At 45.9% G+C, this 13,460-nt stretch overlaps 1 protein-coding gene and 1 pseudogene across 1 annotated transcript; both read right to left on the minus strand.

The window, feature by feature from the left end:
* Positions 1 to 8,510: 8,510 nt before the first annotated feature.
* On the minus strand, positions 8,511 to 10,931 carry LOC147327114 (uncharacterized; annotated as a pseudogene).
* Positions 10,932 to 11,886: 955 nt separating this feature from the next.
* On the minus strand, positions 11,887 to 13,460 carry LOC147327115 (uncharacterized). Its single transcript, XM_086297361.1, has one exon. It carries the CDS (start codon positions 13,435 to 13,437, stop codon positions 11,887 to 11,889), a length of 1,551 nt encoding a protein of 516 aa, XP_086153487.1. The 5' UTR covers positions 13,438 to 13,460.

A 13,460-nucleotide genomic window follows, 5' to 3' on the forward strand; every position in this document is an offset into this window, starting at 1 on the left:
CACTTTTTGGCACAACAGCGATGGTGATTTTTCATTTTTATGGGGCGATGGTTTTTTTTTGTTTGTTTGTTTTGGTTTTTTTTTTTATTGTTTTTGTAACGGTATAAACAATGAAAGGTGGTGGATTGGCCAGATGCTGGCCGATGTGTAAAAGTAACTCAGTTGTTTGGTGGTGGCTATGGCGGAGCTTCCACAGAGGCCAGCAGGTGGATGAGGGAAAGGGGAGGCAGGAGGAGGAGAGACCCCAGGCAGCCGCTGCTTCGAGTATCAGGTGAACTGAACTTCAGGTAAGACGGTATGACCTTTTCTTTCTGTACACCGTTATATTTGTGCCACAAAACCAACCAATCAGAGACTTGATCTCATTGGCTGTTTTGGTCTCCAATCAGCTCGCAATGACGAAATGCTATATCCCAGAATGCATTTTGTTCAAAACTCAAACGATGCAGTGGCGGAGAAACGAAGAGTGGCGATTTGTTTATCGCCCACTTTGCGCCAGAAAGAACATCAGCTGATATCAGTATAGTGGCACACAAATAACGCCATACTTATGAACTGTTTCTGAGAGATAATGGCTACGTTCACACTGCAGGTCTTAATGCTCAATTCCGATTTTTTGCTCAAATCCAATTTTTTTGTCTGCTTGTTCACACTACAAATAAAATGTGACAGCCAACGCGCTCTAGTGTGAACCCTCAAAGCGCCTGCATGCGCAAAAGAAGACGTCACACACAACGCGCTCTGTTTAGACCCAGACCGAACAGTATTGTTTGACTGATGGCCTTAATATAAAGACTTGTTTCGAACTTTACGTTTCCCAATTTTGCTTTAAGTTATAAAGTTATTTTGTTATTTACATTTGGCCTAATAATGATCCTTACTGCAGTTTTAGAGAAGAGCGGTGCTTCAAAGGATAGTTGCAGATTTCTGTCAGAATCTGTAGATTATACAGTACAAATAAAATGTTCATGTTCCTCCAACGTTGTCTTCCCAACAGTTTCACTGGATGGCCAGGAAGCGTTCACGATGTCTACTTGGGCGCTGATAATTGGCGTCTGTCTTGTGTCAGTGACGTAAAAGACGGATTTAATGCGACATGACCATTGAAACAGTAGTCGCTTTCTAAAACATCAGATATGTATCGGATTCAGTACCACATACAAAGTGACCCAGATTGGATTTGAAAATATCGGATTTGTGCCGTTCACACTGTCATGATCGGATATGGGTCGCATAGGGTCAAAAAAGTCGGATTTGATGTGCTTTCGCCTGCAGTGTGAACGTAGCCAATAATAATACCAGGAACCTTTGTAGCTGATGGCTGGTAACTGTGCAGCAGAGGCGGGTCTAGCAAAGTGTTGCCAGGGGGCCAGGTAGCCTGGGAAAGGGGGGAACAAAGAAATACTTTTCTTTCTTATTCTCATTTCAAATTTCTAGCTTTTAATAAATAGTTATCTGAATCTTACAACCAAAGTTTTTATCTGATATAAAATGTATAGAAAGTATAGAAACAATACAGTACATCACTGTCACAACAGCGTTTGTTTTCATTCAAAGGGTTTATGGCTTTTCCTATAATACCCGGTGGGCTGGTCTCTAGTCAAAATGCCCGGGCCAATTTTTTGTCCCAGTCCAGCCCTGGGCACGACACGCAGGGAATTCTGCGAAGGTGCATTAAAAAATAAATGGCTGGGCCAGCGGTGCACATCGCAAATTGGCTTGCATAGACACATTTGTTGTGCTGCTTCTTAATGGTAAATGGCCTGTATTTGTATAGCGCTTTTCTAGTCCCTAAGGACCCCAAAGCGCTTTACACAACCTGTCATCCACCCATTCACACACACATTCACACACTGGTGATGGCAAGCTACAATGTAGCCACAGCCACCCTGGGGCACTGACAGAGGCGAGGCTGCCGGACACTGGTGCCACCGGGCCCTCTGACCACCACCAGTAGGCAACGGGTGTCTTGCCCAAGGACACAACAACCGAGACTGTCCAAGCCGGGGCTCGAACCGGCAACCTTCCGATTAATGATGATATTATAGCTAACAACCCCAACTACCAGATTCAACTTGTATTTTGCTACAGATAACTTTGCTTACTGGTGAGAGGGACGTTGCTAGCTGGCAGTTTTTTCAAGCGATGTTAAAATTTCCACATTCCGACACTTCAAATGCTTCAGGAGCTGTTCGCTCAGTGCAGCATCAGCACCGCGGAAATACACGGATACATCCATAGACTCGAGACAAAATTCATAATGTGTTTTAGGGACTTTCAGGTGTATGGACCAATGTTTTCTTTTTTAATCAAACCAGAAAGCTTTAATGAAAAGCTGGATTTGTCTTGCATTAACTGGCTGGACACAGAGGAAATCAAAATGCAGCTGATTGAACTGAAAAGCTCCAGTCTGTGGGGGTCAAAGTTTGCAGAACTACGAACACAGCTGGAATCCACAGCTGTGCGTGTTCATGGAGCTGCATTTTCACCTGCTGAACGTCACTACCTGACGAGTTTAACTGTCTTCAGAACATTGCAGAGGCCTTATTGACAGTATTTGGTTCTACATATCTGTGTGAGCAGATTTTCTCTCACATGAAGAGTGAGAGAATGCTCTCAATGACATGAGAGCATTCAGACGGGTAGCCGTCTGAATGCTGGACACTGAATGTTGTACAGTTCATTTGCTGTTATGGATAAAAAGTCTTTTTGTTTCAAAATAGCTGAAAACTATTCGCTGATAGCTGCCAACATCTGCGAACAAATATAATTCTATAAAGTGGTTCTATATAGTGTGTAACTGTTCATATAGAGCGTTATTACATTTATTGCTAATGCAATCATATGGCACATTGACTTTTAGATTAAATTTTAGATGGCACTCATGATCAGAAAGGTTGCCGACCCCTGCTGTAGTCTCTGTAAGCTCATCTTGTTAATGTTTTTATTTTTTTGTTTATCAATTTTATTATTCATATTATTGTCTATACACACACACACACACACACAGAGAGAAACTTCAGAGACACAAATCCACAGAGGTGGGACCAAGTCATTGTTTTGCAAGTCTCAAGTAAGTCTCAAGTCTTTATCCTCAAGTCTCAAGTCAAGTCTCAAGTAATGTCAGGCAAGTCAGAGTCGAGTCTCAAGTCACTGGTGTAAAAGTCCGAGTCAAGTCACAAGTCTGAAACTTTGAATTTCAAGTCCTTTCGAGTCTTTAAAAAAAAAAAACGAAAAAATAATGTTGCAGTTATATGCTAAATGTAAATATTAGACCATGTAATTTTAAAATCTGTGTTTTTCTCAACACATGACAAAATAGTGAACTTAGAAAATATACACAAATTGTGAAATTGCACCTCTTTAAAATGCAGCTCAATTAAACCTAGCTCCAAGAATAATTTTCACGGACAGTTCTGAGATAAGCTGCATGTTATTCTTGGATGCGGTTGTAGGACCAGCTTTAAAATCGCATGACAAAAATATCATACACATTAAAAAAAACTGCATCACCAACGTAGCCTGGACAACATTTGCTAGTTAGATGAAGTCAGCTATCTAATCTTAGCATATTTATATGCATATTTATAATCATACGGTTCTTGGAGTGAGCGCATACGATCATGAAGTTTAGTAACTTCCGGTCACTGCAACAAGCCCAGGTACAGTTTACTGACGGATGGGTGCAGGACCTTGAAATGCACCGTGTAGAACGAAAGACCATCGTACGTATCATAAGTTTACCAGTCTCACAAATTGTCGTCATAAATACACATTCGTTAACCGTTTATTAATAGGACCTTTGAGCTCAACGGTAATTAATTAGTAGTGGAAATAATTTCTGGTACCCATCACAGAAATGTAGCAGTGACAACAATATTGTATGCTGTAATCGCACTGGGCAATTAGTGATACAAACCTGTTTTATCCTGTGAATAAAAGTATATGTTTTTGTCAGTGTACCATAATAACAGAAGCGAAACGCAATATTGTGTCAGGACAATTCACTATTTATGCACAATAAATAAAGGAGCATAGCGCGACAATTTCTGTTCAGCGCCAGACTTGCTTGTAACCTATATCACCAATTATGTTAAGAAAAATGACGCATTAACTACTAAAAAACACTGACCTTCGTGTAAATGCTTGGAGCAGACTAACCTGTAAGCTGTAGTGTTCTGGGACGTTATATTTGATCTTTGAATGGCTGCAATCCAGTCGTGTCTTTGTTACTTCGGAAACATGGCTTGAACAATTTCTCTTCAACGACGTAATCCGATAACAACCGATCTCTTTACCCGTCGGCTTCCCGTGGCTGTCATGCGACCGGCTATTGCAGTTAATAATACAACAGCTTCTTGACATTTTTGTGTTTCTTTTTATCGCTGTATAACTGATTTTAATTGAAAGCCTGCGTGCGCTAGTACCGCTTGCCACGAGTTCCCAGAATCCTTTGCGGTTCTACCCGTGAATGACGTCACATTTTCAATCTCTATATAATATGCATGTTAAATTTTATATTTGGGGTAAAATATCAAGTCTTTTCAAGTAAACCGGTTCAAGTCCAATTCAAGTCCCAAGTCATTGGTGTAAAAGTCCAAGTCAAGTCACAAGTCTTAGAACATTTTTTCAAGTCAAGTCTAAAGTCATAAAATTAATGACTCGAGTCTGACTCGAGTCCAAGTCATGTGACTCGAGTCCACACCTCTGCAAATCCATCCACATCCACCCCACCCACTGAAGTGTGGATAGACAGGTGCCCCCCTATAGGACGGAGTGATCCCAGGACGCGTTGAACCCATCACCAGATCACCAGCGAGCCCCAATGACAGACATTGATGGGTTTGTATCCTGAACCCATCCGCTGGAACGTTAAGACAATATAATTACACTGCAAGCAAGACGCAAGTAGGCAAACTTCTTCATGGTACTCGTGCACGGGAGAGAACCGGACAAACGCCGTTCCTTCGCTTGGCCCCAGTTGCTCTCGTCCGTTCTCCCGTACACTGCCCTTTTATTGAGGTTACATGAATATGCATAAGTTCACTAACATGTGACGTCTACATACACACAAAGATTACCTTGCCTGTTGTGTGTGTGTGTGTGTGTGTGTGTGTGTGTGTGTGTGTGTGTGTGTGTGTGTGTGTGTGTGTGTGTGATCTGTGTGAGGTCAAGATGTGACCCTGTGAAGACTCCCCAAGGCTAGTGCCAGGACGTCTAACTCCATCTAACAAAAGGCTCTTATACTTAAACAGATATGCGTGTGCTTGCTATACCATAAATCAACAAGAAAAGATAAACTCTCCTAGGGAGTGTGATCTATGCCAGGACACTCTGGGGAATGTATGCACTCCCTTCTACAGCTACACAAAGTTAATACAGACCTCTTTAGGATGAAGCATTCTTTCAATCCACCAATGATTATATACTTCTAAGCATATATGAGTAAATATTTCTAAGCATAAATGACAATCAACAATACAAATCTAACAGACATGATGCAGGAAAAGGAGTTAAGAAGACCTCCCTGCTTCCCTGCATGTCCGTGTTGAAAATAGCCTGCTGGGTGCATGTGTTAAATGTAGATGTGTTGTTCTTCAATTTTGCAATATAATTATAACTTTGGAAATAAGTGCAAATCTCGTATTGCTGCAGTCAATAAGACGATTGTTCATAGCTCCCGCTTTAAAATACATAACCTGACCTCATGAAAGGTAACAATTCAATGATAAAAACGGCATCCTTTAAATACTGTAAGGATAATTCTGGCTATAAAGCCACTGTATTTATATGAATTTCTCAAAATGTTCTCCTGACAACAGTTGAAAATATGACAACTTTGCAGCTGTTGGAAAGCTGTGTTATTAACATAAAACACCTGTATCTGCAACACATTCACAGTGGATGAGACACAAATGCAGAAGACAAAGCTTCTGGGTAAAAGACAAAAATCCAAATCTTTAGTCAAAAGATTTGGATTTTGACTAATTGGTTAAAAAAGAAAGTGGTTAAAAAAGAAAGACAACCAATCCACTAAACAGTGTACAGGGGTCATCAAATAGTAGTTCAATGAGTAGAGATTATTGGAAAGAAATTAACATGATTCACTGGTATTTGGCGGTTAGTCTTCGATGGTCCTCAGCAGAACAGAACCCCAACAGTGATTGACCCCCGGAGTCTAGATGCTAGTGGTTGAGATGAAAATGGGGGGATGAGAGGCGGTGATGGAGAGGAGGTGGGTTGCACAAAGGAGAATGACAGATGCGCAGTGAGAGTTAAAGTACATAGTGTGAATGCTGATAGGCCTGAAGAAGGCTGGGAGAAAGATCATTGGACTAGACCGATGATGTCATAAACAACCTGACAGCATGGGAAAGTGGAAGTAATGTAAAGCTTAGATTTAGCCGGCAACACCTGGGAGCAGACACATGTGAGACTATAGTTCTTCCTTATCCTTTAAATTACCATTTTATAATTGTTCGTTAAAATGACTAACTCCATCATTGTTTTTGCTAGAGAGAAAATGCAAAGTGTTTCAAAAAGAAGAGAAGCTGAGCTTTACATAGATAATTGGTGTATTGCAGTAGCATTAAGCATTCACAAGCTACTGCTGTCTGAACACAGAAAAATCAACTCGCTTAGATTTTACCATGGATGCTTTGCACTACCGTAACTCCTCAACCATTTGGGCTAGAGAGAGATTTCAAATGGTTACTGAACAATGAGAAGACAAGCTTTACAAAACTCTATGGTGCACCATTGCACAAGCAGTGACAGTCTAAACACGGGTATGAATTGATGACACATGTAGTACAGAGAGGCGGGTGTAGAGAAGTGGCAAAGACCAAAGACGCCTGGAGATTTGTTATATAAAAGGAACAATATATTAAAAAAAACTGGGTGAGCTAGGCTCAAAAACATTTTTTGTACATATTTAGTATGGTTCATATTTAAAGTTGATGTTGTGTTACATTTTGTTCATGGTGAATATCAGTTTCCACTTAACTATAAATCTAAAAAAACGCAGTCAATTTTCTTTCCACTTTAAGCTGCTGTTACATTGTCACAACAATACAGTAGTGTAAAATAATTGTGAGATACTGAAAGCTGAGGTTATTCTGAAAGAAGGGGCAAAAGGGTTCACTCTTAGTTTCTGACACTTTTACAACCAAATTGATCAAATAAATCCAGGCGGCCTAAATGATACTGGGTAAAATAATAATAATAAAAAAAAACACGGGGGGGGGGGGGGGGGGGGGGGGGGTTGAACTTGTGCAGATCTTCATTACAAAAGAACACTGAAACTGAAAAACATTAAAACAAAAAATTAACAAAGGGTCACAGCTGAGTATATTTATTGAATTACCACCAATTACAAAAAAGGAAAAACTTGTAAAGGCAGCAAAGTAAACTGAGCAGAATACAGAAAGACAAGTGATTACAAAATAAATAAGGTAATGACTTCAACCTCTACCTGGATTACTTAAATATTTTATAAATTCAGTTCAGTTCAATTCAATTTTATTTATACAGCGCCAAATCACAACAGTTGCCTCAAGGCGCTTTATATTGTAAGGTAGACCCTACAATAATACATATACAGAGAGAACCTCAGCAATCATATGACCCCTGTGAGCAAGCACTTTGGTGACAGTGGGAAGGAAAAACTCCCTTTTAACAGGAAGAAACCTCCGGCAGAACCAGGCTCAGGGAGGGGCGGGGCCATCTGCTGCGACTGAGAGAAGGAAGAGGGAAAAATGACATGCTGTGGAAGAGAGACAGAGATTAATAACAAGTATGATTCAGTGCGGAGAGGTCTATTAACACATAGTGAATGAGAAAGGTGACTGAAGAAGAAATACTTAATGCATCATGGGAATCTCCCAGCATCCTCCCCCCTATTGCACCATAGCTTAGCGAGATGTTAGTGAGTGGGTCTAACATCTCAGGGTCACCTGATTCAGCCCTAATGATATGCTTCAGCAAAAAGGAAAGTTTTAAACCTAATCTCAAAAGTCCATCCGTCAATGTCTGTCTGCTGAATTCAAATTGGAAGCTGGTTGAACAGAAGAGGGGCCTGAAAGCTGAACACTCTGCCTCCTATTCTACATTTACAAATCTTTGGGTTACTTAACGTAATACCTGGTTCTTTGATAACAGAGTGAGGTGTTTCACTATGGGAATCGCCTCGGCGTGACCAACTACGGAAGCTCCAATGACACCACGTCTGTCTATGACAGACCTGTCGAGCCGTGCTCAGGGCTCCGCCCCCTCGTGCTAACACGGCCGACCACCTCCTCCTAACTCATTCCAAGCAGATTTCTTTCCGTGCCTAAGCAAGGAGGGAACTGTTGGTGAAACACCTCACTCTGTTATCAAGGAACCAGGGATTACGTTAAGTAACCCAACGTTTTTTTTCTAACTTCGCTCGGTGTTTCACTATGGGAGATATGGCCCACTCCCGGATTGCGCCAGCTCCCGAAGCTACTCTCCAGTGCTACTCCAGGATCTCAGGTCGAACCTGAGGCACCAGAATCCAGCACCGTCTGAGCCAGGGATGACTGTGCAACATCCAGCCGATAAAACCGGACAAACGGGTGCGGTGTAGCCCAGCTTGCTGCCGCACAAATATCCTGGACTGATACACCTCTGAACAACGCCCAGGATGTGGCCACACCCCTAGTGGAGTGTGCTCGGAGTCCCGGGGGGGCCTGCAAGCCCTTACAGCTATAAGCCAGAGCTAAGGCCTCTACAATCCAATGAGCTAGCCTCTGGCGTGATACGGGCCTGCCCTTGTGAGGGGAGGCCCAGGAAACAAACAGCTGATCCGACTTCCTGAATCCAGCTGTTCTGTCAACATAAGTCCCCAAGGCCCAGACAGGGCACAAAGTGTTCAGCCTCTGCTCCCTCTCGGAAGAGAATGGAGGGGGGTGAATAGCTAGGAGCTCTACTGTAGAGCACCTGTATGATGTTTCCAACACTTTAGGGACAAAGGCTGGGTTAGGCCTCAGGAGTGTATTAGTGAGTCCCGGGGCCAACTGTAGACAAGAGGGGTGAATAGACAGAGACTGTAATTCACTAACTCGCTTGGCTGTGGTTAGAGCCAACAGCAGAGTGGTTTTAAGAGAGAGAAACTTCAACCCCACTGCCCCAATAGGCTCAAAGGGGTGGTGGGAGAGGGCGTCTAAAACGACTGACAGATCCCATAAAAGGGACCAGTGGTCTAGAAACTGGGAGCGTTCGACGTGCCCCTCTCATGAAGCGACTTACAAGGGGGTGCTGCCCAGCAGGTTTATCACCAAACCCCACGTGGCAGGCTGAAATAGCTGCTAAATAAACCTTTATAGTGGAAAAAGCTTTCCTTTTGTCCAGCAAGTCTTGAAGAAAACAACAGCTCCACCACTGAACACTGAAAAGGGATAATCTGCTTTTCATGGCACCACTCTTCAAAAACATGCCATTTACTGCTGTAAATGGAACGAGTGGAGGAGGCTCTGGCATTCTGAATGGTTTCAATAACCTTCGGAGGCATGCCTGCTGCCTTCAAATTCCACCTTTCACGGGCCAGGCCCAGAGAGCAACCTGGTCTGGATGGGGATGGTATATCTCCCCCCGCGCCTAAGACAGAAGGTCCCTGCGGATGGGGAGTGGCCATGGCTCGTCCACCAGAAGCTGGATGATTTCTGCTATCCAGTGTTTGGATGGCCACCGTGGAGCTATTAAAATCAGAGACAGCCCCTGATCCCTCACTCTGATCAGTGTTGGGGAGATCAGGCTGAGGGGAGGGAAAGCATACAGTAGAGTTTTTTGGCCATGGATGGGCCAGCGCATCCATGCCCAGTGGCGCGTGTGCGTCTGACAGGGAGAAAAACAGGGGGCACTGTGTGTTTTCTCGCGAGGCGAAGAGATCTACGGCAGCCCGGCCGTATCTCTGCCAAATCTGCTCCACCACCTGTGGGTGAAGCCTCCATTCTCCGAACAGTGGATTTCCTCTGGACAGGAGGTCCGCCCCCCTGTTCAGAATTCCTGGCACGTGAGTTGCCCGAAGGGAGAAGAGCCGAGTGCTGCTCCACATAATTATTTCCCTGGCTAACCTGTGTAGCTGCCGGGAACGGGTGCCGCCCTGGCGGTTGATATAAGCAACTACAGTGGAGTTGTCTGTTTTCACTAAAACATGTTGACCCCGGAGATACGGCAGAAAATGCCGTAAGGCTAGGAGCACCGCGCGGAGCTCCAGCACATTTATGTGATTCAGAGTAAGTCTCTGTGACCAAACGCCATTCACTGCTCTGCCCATCATAGTTGCACCCCAACCTGACAGGGATGCATCTGTGGTCAGCGTCACCCTGGATGATACTGCCCCGAGCGGTGCCCCCGCCGCGAGAGCTGTCGGGCTCCTCCAGGGCCGGAGAGCCGCGATACACGGCTGCGTTATTTTTACACCACGACTGAGATGTCGGCGAGGGCACAGCTGCAGAGAAGCGACCCACCACTAAAAATCTCTCATCATAAGCAGCCCCAAGTGTACCACCGATATCACCGAGGCCATGAGGCCGAGGAGGCGGAGACAGAGTCGGAACCGCACGACTTTCCCCAGCTGAAAACGGGAAAGACAGTGAGTGAAGGATGCGATCCTCCGCTCTGAACGTGCGATACGATAAGAGATGGAGTCTATTCTGAGCCCCAGATACTCTGTAGACTGTGCGGGTTCCAAGTGGCTCTTTTCCAGGTTGATAGTGAACCCAAGCTCCGTGAGGTGATTCACCACCACCCCGGAGTCTTTGATCGCCTGCTCGCGCGATCGTGAGCATATTAGATAATCGTCTATGTAAGAAAATATTCTGATGCCGCTGTTCCTTAACGGAGACAGCGCTGCCTCCACACATTTGCTGAACACCCTCGGAGCTAAGGATAGCCCGAATGGGATAGTTTGAAACTCGTACGCTACGCTCTGATAACCGAACCTGAGATATTTCCTGTGTGGAGGATAAATGGTGATGTGAAAATATGCATCTGATAGGTCGATTGTAACAAACCAATCGCCTGTGTGAATTGAACGACAAAGCGTCTTGTGTGTGAGCATTCTGAACGTGTACTTTCTTAAATGCTTGTTTAACACACGCAGATCCAGAATAGGACGGAGCGACGTTCCGTCCTTTTTCGGGATGAGGAAATACCGGGAGTAAAAGCCCTGCTGAGCTTCTTCGCTCAGAACCGCTCCGATCGCCTGTTTGTGTAACAGGGAGGATATTTCCTCCTCCAGCACATTCGCTGAATCGCGACTGGCCACAGAAGCTAACACTCCGCCGAATCTCGGTGGTTTTGCCACAAACTGTAGTCTGTAACCATGGGAAATGGTTGACAAGACCCAGGGATGAACTGCGCATGCGCGCCACCGCTCCAGCTGCACTGCGAGCGGGCCTCTGAAGAAGCGGTAGCGTGACGTCACCCCTGTCTCCCGGAAGGAGTTGGGGCTCTCCCCCTCGGGAAGAGCGTGAGCTCCCCCCGCTGGGAACAAAGACAAATTGAAGTGATTTTCTTTTGTTTTTATTTTGAAACTGGGGGGACATTCTGCCCTTGGCAAACTGCCTGGCTGCAGAAATGCACGTTTTATTTCTTTTGTTACCCCCAAACCACAGTGAAGTGTCTGATGACTCTGGGCAGTGCTTGGTGACACAGACAGAGTGCTTAGAAGTGTTTGGTGACACTGCGCCATTTGTCCACAAGTCTGTCCTCCCTGAACTGGAGGAGGAGACTGAGAGGGTGCTCCTGGTGAACTGGAAACTTCCGGAGGCCCTGAACTTTGGAGTGATTTGGTTACCCCTTCTAACACCTTCCTTCTCTTTGGGGAAGAAAAGAGGGGTGACACAGAATGCTGCAGGTGTGCTAGGCTGACCGCTTCTTTTTCCCCTCTCCGGGGTGTGACGGCTTGTTCTTTGCAGCAACTGCTGGAAAGGAATGCTTGCCCCAAGGTCTTCGGTTCTCTACCTTGGCCTGGTGGGCACCCTGCTGGTCTCCTGCTCCTCTCTGCATTCTGACCCCACTCTGTCTCCCTCTCACAGCTGCTGCTGTTGCTGCAAAGCCAGCTCTTGGCGCCTGCTGGGGCTGAGAGTTAGGTTTTCTGGGTAAGCAGAGGTTGAATGCTTCACCCTCCTGCTTTCTGCGGGTGCTTGTTTCTCTCATTCTCTCCAGGGCTGGGCCAAAGAGACCCTTGGTTGGGTCATAGGTTGCATCCATGACCTCAGCCTTCTGAGCATCACCTAGGCCTGACAGGTTTAGCCACAAGGCTCTCTCACCCGAGACTGCAAGGCCCATAACGCGACCACACCCTTGGACTGCTCCCCTGGAGGAGCGACGAATGAGATCATTAACCACGCAGATTTCATCCCAGAGGGCTGGGTTCGGGGAACCCGAGTCAAGCTGACGGCCCATGTCTTCCAGAATTTCTGCCTGATATGCTGATAGCAGTGTGACTGCATTAAGCGAGCATGCTGACTGTGCAGCATATTTGTATGTCCTTAGATAAATAGATGCCGTGAGGCGATCTATCTTGTTGGGCAAAGAAATGCTAGAAGAAGCTGAGATTGCCCTGCGGTTAGGGTGAAGGTGATACGCCACTGAAGGCTCCACTGCTGGGGGTTCGGTCAGCCCCAGTTCACCCATCCCCTGGATCTCAAGCTTAGAGCAGCCCTTGGTCGGAAGCTTGCTTTTAAAAGGGCTTGACCAATTGCGACTCATTTCTTTCATGCAGGCTGGGACTGCTGGCAGAAGCTGCTTTGATGGCGGCAAGGCTGGTGGGAGCCTCTTGCCGTCATACAGGTCGCGTTCTGCCCCTTCGGCATCCTGGGCGGCTGGCCATGGGATGCCTAGCTTGGCAGCAGCCCGTTTGCAGACCTCGTACAAATTGCTGTCCACCAGGGGTGCAACTTCAGCCCCACTCGGTGGCCTGGACTGCTGGGGAGGAAAGGTAGAGTCATCCTCCTGTTCCTCATCCATGTCCTCCAGGTCGAGGAGGTCGGAGTCGGCATCGCCCTCCGCATCCTCGCCACCCGGCTCGCCCACGTTTTGATCGAGGAGGTCCTCGAATGATGGGGGCATGAGCGGGGACTCTTCTTCCATCATGTCCGCCCAACTTGTGGAGGCTCGTGGATGACGGATATCGCTCGTAGCAGTAGCAGCATACAGGCAGCAGTGACTGTTCGTTACTGCTACTCTCAGCCTCATTTCCAGGACTTTCTCTGGCATCAAAGCACAGTGTGGGCATCCCTGAGGGTCCGCCAGTGAAGCCTGAGCATGCTTGGCACCCATACAGACGATGCACATTGGATGAGGGTCCCTGCCCGAGATGGTGGCACCGCATGATGCGGGGCACGGGCGGGATGCAGCCTCTTTAGCCTTCGGCTCCGACCTTTTGGCGGGAGTAGGAGCCGTAGACATGGTTAGCGGAAAGGGGTGAGACT

The sequence above is a fragment of the Aulonocara sp. 'chitande type north' Nkhata Bay genome, linkage group LG6, assembly GCF_057382095.1.
Source record: "Aulonocara sp. 'chitande type north' Nkhata Bay isolate Kocher_YH1m ecotype deep benthic linkage group LG6, A_spYH_male_GT1.1, whole genome shotgun sequence".
NCBI lineage: Eukaryota > Metazoa > Chordata > Actinopteri > Cichliformes > Cichlidae > Aulonocara > Aulonocara sp. 'chitande type north' Nkhata Bay.